The 14645-nt window shown below is 39.5% G+C and overlaps 1 protein-coding gene across 2 annotated transcripts in view; it reads right to left on the reverse strand.

The window, feature by feature from the left end:
• Nucleotides 1-754: 754 nt before the first annotated feature.
• baiap2l1a (BAR/IMD domain containing adaptor protein 2 like 1a) overlaps nt 755-14645 on the reverse strand; it is a 34738-nt gene continuing 20847 nt past the window's right edge. The window contains exons 7-14 of one of the 2 annotated variants that reach the window (XM_050060825.1): nt 13046-13198; nt 12815-12958; nt 12100-12223; nt 10327-10540; nt 6712-6771; nt 6469-6616; nt 2957-2997; nt 755-2811 (exon numbers count right to left, since the gene is read on the reverse strand). In XM_050060825.1, coding sequence (XP_049916782.1) covers nt 2739-2811; nt 2957-2997; nt 6469-6616; nt 6712-6771; nt 10327-10540; nt 12100-12223; nt 12815-12958; nt 13046-13198 — 957 coding nt within the window. In that variant the 3' untranslated portion in view covers nt 755-2738. The remainder of the gene's footprint in view (nt 2812-2956; nt 2998-6468; nt 6617-6711; nt 6772-10326; nt 10541-12099; nt 12224-12814; nt 12959-13045; nt 13199-14645) is intronic. The other variant, XM_050060826.1, reaches the window with a different exon arrangement.

A 14645-nucleotide genomic window follows, 5' to 3' on the forward strand; every position in this document is an offset into this window, starting at 1 on the left:
CTAACACTTATATTTTTGTATCAGTTAGTCTCCTTTTCCCCCTATTTTTAGCACATGAATGTGCAAGTTCTCTTTGCATCCTTAAAGGTCTAGGTCTAGGTCAAGTATGACGCTGAATATATAAACTGTGTGTACTTTGAACTAATGACTAAGAAGAAATCTTGACCCTGTGGTTGGACCAGTCGGGAACCCTTGGTCTAATGTGTAGGATTTAGTGGCATCTAGTGGTGAGATTGCAGATTACGGAAACTACTGTACAGTGGCCGACACAAAAACACAAAGGCCGATCTAGAGCCAGTGTTTGGTTTGTCCATTTTGGGCTACTGTAGTAACAACATAGTGCACTCAGTGAAAGAGGACCTGCCCTGCATTTAGATATAAGATATAAAGGGCTCATCCTAAGATAATGAAAACACAAGATTCTTATTTCAGGTGATTAAAAACGAATGAAAGCATGGCTATGAATACTTTATATCGATTCCCTTAAATCCTACACAATGGGCCTTTTTTTTTAAAACCAAATTTAAGATTTGACTCATTTTGACAAAAAGAAATTAATGGACAGATAAGACTGCTCAATGACATTGAAGGCCTGATATTTATTCAATTAAACTTAAGACTTTTTGACACTTTTTAAGGACTTGCAGACACCCTGTCTTAGATATCTCACTGTTTCTAATCGTCTTTATTGAAATTTAAATGTTTATATGGCAATTAGTTTGATCATATTCAACTATGTTTCTAAAATCACAGAGAGAGTAACAAAAGGTAAGGATTTTTATCCCTGTCTTATGTGAGGAGGTCAAATTCATCATATCTTTACAGAAAACAAAATTGAACATGAATTAGGCAGAGTTTTACTTTACCTTGTTTTATTGAGAAAAAAAGACTACATTGGTCAACACAGTGGCAAGGTACTCTGAAGAAAGCATGTGGCACTAACTATGAGTGGGTTCATTTATACACAAGAGTGGGTCTATGAGGATCAACAAACTGTTCTTATCAGTCAGTTCCTCATCATACATTTACATCCTGTAAAGCAAATACATGGCAAAGAGTCCTCACAAAACACGTAATACTTAGATTTTAAACAACGACCCACTATTCATACGATGCAAATGTCTACCACTAAGGTACATGTTTATTTTGCATAAACTGTGCACGGTACACAGAGTCTACATTAAACAACAGTGAAACCACGAGGAGTGAAAAATATTCCCTTCATCAAAAGGTCATTTTGCCCATTTAAAATACATACCAGCAGTCAAATCAAAATCAGCGTGGGATCATGAGCTCGGTGACTATCGTATTCAAAGGGGCGCCTTCACAGAATGGACTTGTGTACACTTATTTCTTTTTATTTAAATATCTCATACAAACTTAGTGTATATAAATAGCCTTCTCGTTTTAAACAGTGACATACTGTTTTGCTTTCACTCTAATAACAAACCCTTTTCCCAACACGTCACTCTCCCTTCATTCTCACAGCCTTTGTATATCGTAATGCCTCTTAAGAAAAGAAAGACAAAAATAATTATAATAAAAAACAGAAATAACAATATATATATATATATATATATATATATATATATATAATTTGGCGAGTCAGGTAGACAGCCTGGATGCTGGTCTTCGTCGTCAGCATCAGGTCACTATCATTTACATCTGGATCTCTTCATTCTGTATTCAAACACTGCACTGACTGCAGCACAAACAAGCCTGAAAAGACCTTATGACACTACGCATCTCTTTTGCATCTTAAAGGAAGAGTTCACCCCAAAATGAGGATTCAGGTTTCTATGTCTGTGTTTGCATGTCAGTAGAAACTCCACCAGGGACCACCAGACACACAAAGGCTTCAATAGCTTTATCTCAGCCTTGTATTACAACGCTAAAGGCAGTTTACGTCTTCAAATAAATATGCATAAATGTCCCCAAAATTCCTGAGAGATGTGGAGAAACTGGAAATTGTTTTATTTTTACCACTTTCTTTTAGCGTAAAAGTTCCTTTCAGTATTCTAAGAGAAGGACGACATGAAAGTGTTTACTTGTTTTAATTATTTCATCAAGTTTAAAGTCATAATATTTAATTTTTTCATGAAATCAAATCCCAGTTTTCCTACTATTTATGGTCAGCATTTTTTCTGCAATAGCCATTTAATGTACATTCAGTAATTACCTTTTATATACTATAGTAGGTTTTAGTAGTAGTGGCGGGGTCCGCCATTCCGGCACTGGATCCTGATTGCCTTGCTATGCACAAGGGATTCAAAGGAAAGTGTAATCCAGCACAATTTTATCTCATTGATATAAGCCTCACTGTTTATTGTTCACTCTCTTTAAACTGTATCAGAGCTGTTATTTCCTACTGCCAAAGGAAACACATCGTCAGCGAGTTGGTGACTCACCAAAGTCTAAATTTTCATTTTGGGATGAAATATCACTTTAACATTAATTATCGTCTTTGAACTACGAAACTTTTCAGAGTGCACGCTTCTCCATGTGTTAATTATGCAGTGTATTCCCTGTTGCTAATGTAAAACACACATCGGCACAGTCAAACACACTTGTGCCAAGAAACAATGGATCCCTTTGATAGAGCAGACTGGTACTGAGAGAGACTAGCATGCAGGCTGGTGAGATGTCAGGTTGGGGTGATATTCAGTGTGTAGCAGGGGGTCCCAAGTTGCATGATTCCCCTGAAGGCATGACAGCGGTGAAAATCCTTATCTGGTGTGTTAGATGACTGGCGCTGATCTGTCATTCGTGACAGTCGGTCTCAGCTTGACCGTCGCAAACGGATTCCCTCCTCTGCAGGAAGAAAATGAGAGAAAAAATCATAACGCTGGTAAAATGCCTTCGAGTCCATCCTCGTGTTGTCATCAATCAAAGTTTATTTAATAACACACATCTGTGAAACTCAGTGAGTCTTTGTTAGTTGTGTTAGGTCACTCACCCTAAAAAGGGAGCCTTTGCAGTCCCATTGACTAAAGAAACCTGTTGTCAAAAACAGAAGAAAAGACCCTTCAAGATCCAGCAGACGACGAGAATAAACACACAACATTAAACACACACACCACCACAGTCACCACAAATCCACACCCTCCATCCAGCTGTGAAGAAAGTCAGTGTTGTCAGACTGGTTTGTTAAGATTTCTCATCAACAGTTGTCCCCCCGCCTCCCTCCTTCCCAATCAGCGCAGCGGAGCCTTGACATGTGTACATAAGCTGCAACCTCAGACCTCAAAGAGTCTGGAATCTGGACAATCTAGAAATGCTGGTGAGAGACACGCTCCTCTTTCTCTTACTTAAGGAGGATGATAATCTTATCACCTGCACAGAGTAGGCATGGGGACAATAAAGTTTAGAGAACATAAATGCCCTGAAGGCTCCTTTAGCACATATTTGCTCTAAAATGCTGTAAAGAAAGTTTATAGGAGTGCTACGGCGGTTAATAAATATGTCAGAGGAGCTTAATATTAACCCTTGAGTTTGTAGTTTAGGATCAGATCAGAACATGCATTTAAATTAAGACTTTATCACTCATTAATTCAGTGTGCAGGGGCTGATAAAGAGAAGGAACTTACTGAATAGATTTTATTCTACTTTTCAGATGCAAATCTTTATAAATTACCTCTATTATTAAGCTTATAGGTATTGCCGTCATTACATTGATTACTAAGTGCAGAAAAACATGTATTACCCTGCTCGTCCATTAGAGAGCAGACAACATCCAGGAGTCACAGAACATGGAGCAACCAACAGGCTTTTATTCCCTGAGCTCAGTCTTTCAGGAAGCACTTCCTCCAATGGCTGCATACTGAACAAACTCTTACATTTTTTTTTTTTAATAAATTATAAACATAATAATAATTTAATTTGAGTTTGTTGATTTTCTGGCTTAAAACATTGGTCAAAATCCTTGCTTAATCCTCAGGGACAGATTTGTCACGTCAAATTGCCAAAAATATGTTGGCAAAATCTATAATAAATAAAGCAATATTTTCAAAAATAAAATCTTAAATCAACTCTTACTGCAAAGGGTTTGATATTGTGTTAAACGGTGTGCCACAGGCTTTGAGATACGTTTTCTCTTGTTTGGTGGGTGTGTCAGAGGTGTTACCCAACCAGCAGCAACATGCATATCAATAAATGCCCAGTAAATCTTTTACTTATTCTCACACTTACTTTGGCAATATAAATAAACATTTCCAATGCCAGTTAAGCCCTTTGCATTGAACTGAATTACACCAAACTAAAAAGCAGTGCACTTGCGTAACAAAACACGGTGTTCAAGGCACCACCATTTTTGTTTGAATAAATGTTTTGCAACATTTTGTCAGAGAGAAATGCAGCCCTGGATTAGAGATATTTTCACAGCAAACAAACATAAAAAGTAAACATGAGATATAAAGTTGATTCTCAAGTGCTGACAGGAAGTTGCATACTGTAACTGCAGCACCTAAGCAAATCACTGAAACTGAGGCACCTCAATTTAGGGTCCCTTCCACAGCCTGTTAAACACCTGTGTCCAACGTACAAAAACTTTTTAGGATTACGAAGACGTGATTTGAATGCTGCCTGAGAAGCCAAACTCAGGGAACAAAACTCCCCATGGCAAAGAAGCCAAGGTCCACCTTTGCCCCACAGTCACAATAACAAACCTAAAGAGCACAGTCAGCCTTCAGCCCTCTGAACAAATCACCAAAAGGCATGGCAAGGACTTCCTGTATGTGGCAATACTAAAGTTTTTGTCCAAGCTGGGCTACATTTTCCAAAAATATCACGAATTATAAGAATATGAGCATGAGATGAGAAGAAGAAGAAAAAAGAAAAGCTCTGGGATTCCTAATTTTGGGGAGGTACATCCCTCACTGTGGTTTATGCCATTGTAAAGCCCTGAGGCAGCAGATACAAAGGACAAAGAGTACTGTACAGACAGAGCAGCGAGGAAGGTGATGATGAGGGAGAAAGAAGTGTGCCTGGGCTTGTCTGCTGGCTGGACAGCTACTAGTTCATTCTCAATCAGCTGACACACACAATGAAATTGTGCCTGTACCCTCTTGTCCTTTATGTAACTCTCTACCTCTCCTCTAATCTCTCCATCCCCGAAAGAGACCTGGCAAAACCTGGCTGGGAGCATTTTTCAGATATCTTTAAAGAAAAACTGAGCAAACAACTCTCTGGTCTGTTACATACTTTTCCCTTTTCTCGTAATAAAGTAGTTAAGGATCAGTTGCGGCTTGCACATCCTTATGGGGAAATGTCATCTGGATAAATATAGCATATTTCCTTGAACTGGTTGGAGGAATTGAGGTGTGTTTCTGGCTGAGCTCTGTCATGAGGGCGTGGAGGCGATGACTGTGCAGTAAGGAGGTGTTGATAAGACACGATTAATCAAACTAAAAGAGTGTGATGGCATTTTGTGGTGGTGTCTGTAATGAATTAGACATGGCAATAAAGAGATCCTAACAGGACACGTCAGAAGATGTGATGTGGCACACTTCATAAACATGTCAACCACAGTCTTCGACTGTTAGCCACACAACCGGAGCTAAAAACCTGTTAGCAAAAGCATAGCATAGCATTTATTTGGAGTACTTTTCTGGCAACCCGGTGAATGTTATTCCAATATTTGTTCTCCTTTTGTCTCTGTTTTTGGGCTCCACCTATGCAGCTAACTAACGAATTAGCTGCTAAATGTCTGTCTGTCATCTGGTGCTACATTTGGTCTGTTGTTTCAGCAGGTATGTATTACTGTGTGTCATTGTTTTAAAATATATTGGAAGACAATTCTGTTTTCAAAGCAACATACGTGATAACGCAACTTTTTAAAATCGCATCTTATCGTAACGAGTGTCTGGGTCCATACCCTGGAATCTGCCCACTCCACAGAGTTCAAGTGGTGTAATATGTCTGGCATAGTGACATGAAACAGCCGTTTCTTGATTGAAATCAGTGTCACAGACGGGACTAATGCTGTGCCAAGCAGCACATCAGAACCAATGACAACAATGGCAAGCACTATAGATGCTGCTATCAAGACTGTTCTATATCGACACGTCTTCTCTATAGCGCCGGACATCATAGTTTGTATTACTTCCCTCTGCTTTACTCTTACAACCCCAGCAAAACATGCTGCTTATGTTGCATGTCTACACAGTAGTGTGGAATTGAAACAATGTTAGATTCAGGTACATACGTCTACTGTGGAGTCTGAGTGGACGCAATGTCAGACTGAAGATAGAAATGGAGTGTAACAAGTTGACAATTCTGTTTGATATCAGGCAATAGTAACTTCAGAGAACTAAAAAAATAGCATTCTCATTTAAACGAGTGACAAATGATGAATTAAAGGATAAATAATGTCAAGTTAATCATATCCACACACAAAAAACATGTACTGATTTAACAAACTCAATAGACAACATGTGATCAGTGCATTCTTAGTCAGAGGCTGGTACTGACTGTGTTCTGTGGCGAGGGCGTTGAAGGGACCACTCGGCCAGAGGGAGCATCATCGCTGTAGTCTGGCGGCGGCAGCAATACCGGCTCCTCATCATCCTGCTCTGGCAGACTGGCCACGCTCAGGCTACGCACCGGTGTGCCCAGATTGCTGGTAATGCATATGACACAAAGGGTCAGCAATCGAATATCAGTTGTAAATCAAATCATCGATTCACTTCCCAGCATGATGTGATGTTGTCTTACCTATTTGATGTCACTGTCTCAGTATACGGTCTGCAGTAAGATGAGGGAAACCAGCCCCGCCTGATAAGGAGGACAAGCACATAAATATCAGAAACATCATAAAACAGTTTTATATAAACAGTCATAAAATCTTTATTGGTCATTGATTACTTTGATAGTAATTAATTTGAAAGTCTTGGGGTGCTCATAGTGAAGAGATTTTAGTGATAACATGAACAGTTATTGACTTCTGATATCTATTTCTATGTTAGCGACAAATGCTTACAATTGCACGATACCATTGCAAAAAAGCCCACTTATTAAAGGAATAGTTCAACATTTTGGGGAAATACATGCATTCACTTTCTTTCCCAGAGATATACGAGACGATAGATATCGCTCTCAGGATTCTGCTGCTAGCAGTCAGTTAGCTTAGCTTAGCACAAAGACAGGAAACAAGGGGAAAACGTTTGCCATTACATCTTAGGCGTTTCTTAATACCAAGTACGCCAAGTTTGGACTTGTGCACGTGGGAGTTCGGACTGGGCAAGTTCGACTTGGAAGTACAAACTCCCAAGGACAGCTGCCATTGCCGCTGGTCTGTGAGAAATGCATTCTGGGATACTTAGTTGTCAAAAGTCCACACAAGTCATCTCCCGATGCATCCCCGATGGAAGTTCACATCTGGGCATTTGGACTGTACTTGGCTGGATGCGGACTTTGAATTGGAACAGTACTTGGGCTGCGACTGATGACGTTTCACAAGTCCACAAGAACACAAGTAAAGGCAGGAACGCAGATTGAGAAACGCCTCTTGTTTTTTTAATCTGAAGAAAAACTGATATGTAAAAACTACACTATGATTGTTATTCTCCATATTCTTTCTTAGCTGGGTACAGTCAGTTCCTGGAGTCCCTCAGCTTTTAGTTTTTTAACATTATTTTGTGTACGGATTTAACCAGAGCCAGGCTGGCTGTTCTGCCGTCTCCTGTCTTTATGCTAAGCTAGCTGCATTAGCTTCATTTTTACTAGGTCTGGGTGTATTTCCTTAAATGTCAAACTATTCCAGAACCAAACATTTACAAAAATAGGATCAACAAGTAAAAATTACCACAGTGTGGCAGACTGTGTTGGTTTGAGTGACCATAATTTAGTGGAAAACCTTTAAACAAAATTCTTCAGTAAAAATCTGGCCGACACAAGTTGATGATCTTGCCCTACACAGTTACAGTAGAATGAACCCAGGCAGGTAAATTTCATATCTAGATAACCCAAATAATACATTTCTTCAAGAGTATCAGATGATGTGCTGCATATCAGTATATCTCAGCCTGGGTAGGTCACATGTTGATGTAATATGTCTAAGAATTAGTTCCACTAGAAGTATGGTTATGCTTACTTGCAGGACTTTCAATATTTATTCCTTGTTATATAAAAAACAGTCATATAAAAAAGCCAAAGCAGGAAAACTGACTTTCACAGTCCTGTGTGCACACAAGAGACTGCAAGGACATCTGCTTTTTAAGGGTTCCTGAGTTAAAATAGTTGAAAATTGCTGCTACAGACAACACACTTGAATCAGATGCATCTATGACAGACAGACAGATTTTGTTCACTAAGTCTCCGAAGCTGTCTCCAAGTCACGTCTGGAGAAAAATATGGCTTATCAGACCAATGCACTGGATTTGTTGCTAAGAAACAGAATGTAATGTGATTTATCCCAACATGTCCTCATCTTGACAAACCGCCACTGACTGCATTAAAACCTCTTCAATTCAAAAAGCCACTTAACAACACGCACACACAGGGAGAAGATAAGGCTTGCGTTAATTTGTTTTAAAGTGGGAATGAAAAAAAACAGTCGACACAAGCTTTGTAAGCACTCCGTAATCCTTTCGCCTGCAATATGAGTCCTAATTGATCTAGCGAGGAGTTGAAGATGGCTGTAATTACACAGGCAACTCAGGGGCTACTTTATGGATTTGTGCCGCTATAGCTACATATACAAACATGACTTATTGTACATAAACATTTTCTGAGCTTATCATTTGAACACATAAAGCTAACAGGTGCCTGATGTGTTACACATGTGTCACAGCTGCTGCACAAAGGTGTGGTTTCATCTGAATTGCTTTTATAGTTGACGTATTCATTTCATTCACTCATCATCATCGTGTGCCAGGGTGAAGATAAATTAGGCATCATCGCTGAGGGATATATAAAAGACCAGATGTCTCTTGTTTGTGTGTGTGCACCTGGATGTTTTGCATGCGTGTGTGTGGTGTTGATGGGCAGGGCAAGAGAGATAGAGAGAGGGAGAGAGAGAGAGAGAGAGAGAGAGAGAGAGAGAGCGCTTTACGACTGTCATTTGGAACATACCTGACATACTCTGTGTTTCTAAGCATGATGCATTAGCTCAGAGAAATCATAACAAACACAAAGCAATAAAACGAGTACTGCTAACCGGAGTTATGCGAAAAATGTGCTGCTGCATATTTGTTGGAATGAAAGTTTGGGTGTGCCAAAGGTCGTATTTAGATTGGGATGCATTTCACAGTAAACTTCCTATTCCATATTTTGAGTTTGTATTATTTTCTAACGAGTTATGTTAGACTTACAAACCCTTTCTATCCTATCCAGCTCTTAAAGGAATACTTCGACCTCCAAACGACTCACCCCGTGCTACACTAAATTCACAAATAAAAACCTTGTTTTTCTCTCATGCCCCCATGGTGGACATAGAATCCAAAAATGGAGAAAATTCTTGGTGAATTGAAGTCATATGTGTCTGCGTTAAAACTATATCAAAACATCTGCTACAAACTCTCACAACTTGCGCAGCATAATCCAAGTCTCATTTATCCAGCTGTATGCTCAGTACTTCCTAACACATTACCTTGCCGCGAGATGACACAGAACTAAACTGAAAGTGAAACTTGTCTATGCTCTCTTCAAAGCCAGACTCCATTGACAAAAACAGTAATTTTACCTCACTGAACACAGGAGTTGCTGGTCTACCGCTGCCTCTATCAGTTAGCTTGTTTGCTATCGTGTGACTTTGGTTGTCAAAAGAGTTAGTTCAGATTCACAAGTCACACAGTAACACAAACGTCTGACCCAGAAATGGAAGACCAAAAAGCTGCGCACTGCAAACATTACTCAAACAGAAGTGCGTTAATAATGCATTTGTCAGGGACAATTTTTACTGGCAGATTAATACACATTTGGTGCATTAAGGAGTATTTATAGTATCTACAGTGCATGTGTGACTCAAAATAAACTGCAGTGGGTGTGTTCTTGGTATTGGAGAAACATGTCAGACAACAGATGATGGTGATCTCTGGTACAGAGGAATAAGCTTTATCAGACTTTTGGCTACACAGGCAATACTTATGCGTAGGATCATTCCATAGTGGGTTTATATCTTTTCAGGGGATTTGTTGTTAATAAGAAAATAATAGAACCACCAGACTTATCCTTCAAAGCCGCAGATGCTGTGATGAATAAAAAGATGACTAGACTATGACTCATCGTGAGACAAAGAACCACCAAAACAAACAAAAATCATTCACATTTCCAGAAACTGAGCTGAGGAGCAACACATCCCTGAATATTCAACTAGTTAAAAAAACATACTGCTGCGTCTTCTCCAGCTCTCCATACAGCCAGCCGTCCTTCTCTTCTTGGAGGAGCAGGGTGATGGTGTCACCGTCGTCGAAGCTGAGGAGTGTTTGGTTGTTGCCGGCCGCGTGGGGAAAGATGGTCTTTACTCGGGGCTTCCTGCCGACATTAAGACCGGACGACTGGGATGTCGACCGGGACAGACTGACCTCTCCAAGGCTGCCCTGGTCTGGAAATGGCGGAAATAAAAAACAAACAAACAAACAAACAAAAAAAACTACCAGAAATTAGAGATGTGAAATATTAAGTGCAGACCTGCTATGGAGGATCTTTTTGACTCATACAAAGTAATCCCTCTCAATCATCACTTTTGGCCCACACGAATGATGTTGCAGTGTATTTATCTGCAGAGACTCTGCCCCCTGCCTGTATTTACATATTTTCTTCTTATCTTGCTGTGTTTGGGATATTTCTGTGCATATAACCCGAGCCAAGAACAGTGCACTGCTGTGGTTGAGACTTATTAAAGAGGTAGTGACCAGGTGCCAGACCAGAAGCAGCACGTATCCAAGAGGAAGCTAAGAAAAAGGGGTCACAATGGCAAAAAAACGCAAATGTAGCGAGACAAAAATCTTGTTCCAAGACGGAGGGCGATGAAGAGTTGGACTGTTTTCTGTTGGACAGGTAGAAGCCGGCTTTTAGCTTAGTTAGCTTGCTAAAGTATCGGCTTTTCCATTACAACAAATGTATCATTCCTATAGTAATGGCTTGCAGTGTATGTACAAGCAGGTGGGAGGGGCTGAGTTTAAATGTTGTGTTTACAAACAGTAACCTACAATTCCTTAATAGTATACCTTTAAAATCAAAGGTAATCTAAAACAATATTAATCTAAAGCAGTAGTTTAACACTTTAGAAAAGGTGTGTGGATTTTGCTACGTTCGGACAAAGAAAGGCTAGCTGTTTGCCCCTGTTTCAAGTTTTTGTGCTAAGCTAAGCTAACAGGCTGCTAACTTCATATCTACTGCACTGAGTTTTACTGATTTTCTCTTTCTATCTAGCCCTCCATATAAGTAGGCATATACGTGCATGTTTTAAAAATGTCAAACTGATTTTTTTTTTTAAAAATCCAACACAATATCTCAGACAACAGTGCTACCATTTTGACAAAACTTAAAAAAAGGAAATCAATGGCACCTTTAAAGTGTTCTATGATGATTGATGTCTATGCTACATGTTTAGTTTTGATGCAGTCTCTATAAACAGATATCTGCATATGAATGCAGAATCTGCAGGCAACGTGAAAAGATTTCGTTATTGGAAGTGTTCTGGTTTACGTCTGTAGTTCCTTTGTTGTCCAAGTAGTACTGACCAATCATGTTTGAGCTGGCTTCTGTTGCATGCAGGTAAATAGTCAGTGAGGAAAGGCAGAGTGCACTGGTTGTAATGCAATCTCAGAATCAACCAGCTATCATCCGACAACATTCTATCTTTTTCAATTTATCTGCTTTCATATGCAGATATCTGTTTATAGACCGTCATGACTCTGTGCATATAGCGTCTCAAGCTGCTAATTACAATTAATTAGTCTTAGCCCAGATATCCAATATCCGGATATCCTGTGGCTACACTGGAACTCCCCAGATACCGAAAGATGATGGGTTCCGAGATTTGTTGTGATGAAATGTGGCTGCGTGATGCATCTTGCTCACTACAGTACTGAGAGATGCCAAAGTAATCTGTAGGAGACAGGTACATTCATGTTTGTGTTTCAGAGGAGCCAGCTGTACCTGAGTTGTGGTCTGACGGAGGGATGAACGGAAACCTGGGATCTTGGTTGAACATATTGGCTAGCGGACTGGTCTGTGCCTTCAGTGGCGGTGCTGGAGGAGGCACCCCTGGCTCCACGTTGTTCTGAGGAGATGAAGAACAGTATCATTAGAAGATGCATTACATGACAGAATATGAGACGGCAATAGTTAAACTATAACAAGCGTTTTCTCTGAATGACCAGGGTAAAGTCCTTCTTAATGACTTTTAAAAAGTCATTACTGTAATTGAAACTTAGTGTCTCCCTCCTACGCAGCAATAAACAGCCACAGTCAAATAAACATTCAGTGGACTTTACAAGAACAACAAGAGCACATGCAGGATATCCTACGGCTGAGAGCCAGACAATGAAAAGCAGTCACTTTACACAGAGCAGCCTATATCTGATGCAACAGACATCAGCACCTTCGCAAGATAAACTTAAAGCAACAAGACACGATAAAGCACTTCAGGGCCGGCATTTTCTATACTATCTGTTCTACTTATGGACTATGGAATGCTTTTATCCACAGCTTTTATCTGAAGCATCAAGATGAGTATCAAAGTTAGTGATGAAAAGCAACACAAAGTATAAGATAAGTGAATAAAGCTCAAAATATAATATTCTGCCTCATCTCACAGAGCACATTCTGATGCCATTCAGCATGAATCCATTAACTGCCTGCTAATTCTCACCCTGTTGTAGCGTTCAACCAGCGGTGACTGTTCTGGAGTGTTGGACAGCTCCTCTATCATGGTCGTCACTGTGTCTGGCACCTTGGTGATGTCGCTGCACTTTTCCTGCCAGCTGGGGAGCCTCATGGAGAGAATCTCTTTGGCCTGGAAACACCAAAGAAAGTAAGGTGTTAAACAGCGCATTGATAGTGGGGTCTGACTGCGCAGGATTACAACTCTGTTTACGCTTACTTTCTCATGGAAGTTGCTAGTCTGATAGGAGAACATGCAGTGTTTGTCTGCCAGGAAACAGAAGCGTCGCTTTTCTTCCAGTAAGGCCTCTCTGCAGCCGTCAGCGATGAACTTCTGCATGTCCATCTGGCGCGATGAGATGGTCTCCATATACTGTGGGCAGGGTCATAGGACAGTATTAACACAAGACAAAGAGGGCATTGTATTTTGCTCAGCCCTTTGTCAGGCTTATGAAAAAGTAGACAGGGCCTAAATAAATTAAATGAATAGTTGAAAATTATATTTATTAATAAAAAACTAATAATGTGAAATACCAATAAAATAAGTAAAAATAATAAATACTAAATGAATGAAACTGGAAAATATAACTAATAAATAGTAAATAAATGTAAAAGAAAAATATAAATAGGTAAATTTAAAAAAGAAATAAAGAAAAAGTAGAATAAATATAAATTATGGGAAAATTATAGAAATAATTAAAAATATTAGTTAACAAAAAAGGATATATAAAAATTAAAATAATTCAAGAAAAAATAAACTAAATGTAAATTACAGCAAAATAACTAAAAAATTAAAATATTATTTCAAAACAAAATAAAAGAAAGAAAAATTAAAATAAAAAATAAAATGTGAAAAAAAGAACACAACTAGAAATTACAAGAAATTACAGAAATAAATATAAATTACAAATGAAATGTACAATTTATTTATTTTTTTTCCCATAATTTCCTTTTTTACTTTCTCTTAATGTTTTTCTATTTAATTACTTTTACTGCCTTTTCATACATTTATTCATAATAATTTTTTTCTTCGCTAAATATTCATCTTGCAGTCGCCAGCACCTCCACCTCTGCAGCACAGGCTGTGCTGCTGTGTGAATCTACATGGTGAATCAGTTAAGAATTATAATTTGCTGCTTTAACACCAACCTGAGTGGGAAACTGGCTCTTAATGTCTCTTCCTCAGCAAAAGCGAACCCTGCAGCCACAACTTTATGTTTGTGTGCTCGAGGTCAGATTCACAAATCGAGGGACTAATGAGCGCTGTAATCAAAGCCTCTGCACTAAGCGACAAGTTTATTTGGGTCTCCTGCTGCTAGTGCATCGATCTTAGCGCAGCAGTAAACCAAATCAGTGTGCTGAATGACACATCGTCACCACAGAGAACGATTCTGTTTGTGATGCAGAGCAGATGGCTGACTGGACCTCACATAAGACATATAAAACTCTTTAAAATGACTTTTCAACCCACTCCTCCATCCCTTTATTCTACACCCACTCCCTTTACAGTATCTCTCCCATTTTCCCAGGTTGTCATGGTGACGGTAAAGCAGCCTGTCTCTAAGGGCTCTGTCGAAGACCCTCCTCTACTGTCTGGTCTCTTTCTCCACAATAGCCTGTCAGATGCTGAATCAAGGCTCTTCTTTCCCATTTTCACAGCAAACAGTCGTCCAGACTCTCAGCGAGAGGTGGGAGAGCAGAAAGACCGGACTGAGCTCATCACTGGCAGCGTCGAACATGATTATGAGACAGCTGGGTTAGTTAGCCTTGTCTCCTCTGTAATCCACTAGTGTCATCCTATCAAGAGACACTTCTGTGAG

This window comes from Epinephelus moara, chromosome 13, assembly GCF_006386435.1.
Source record: "Epinephelus moara isolate mb chromosome 13, YSFRI_EMoa_1.0, whole genome shotgun sequence".
NCBI classification, from domain to species: domain Eukaryota; kingdom Metazoa; phylum Chordata; class Actinopteri; order Perciformes; family Serranidae; genus Epinephelus; species Epinephelus moara.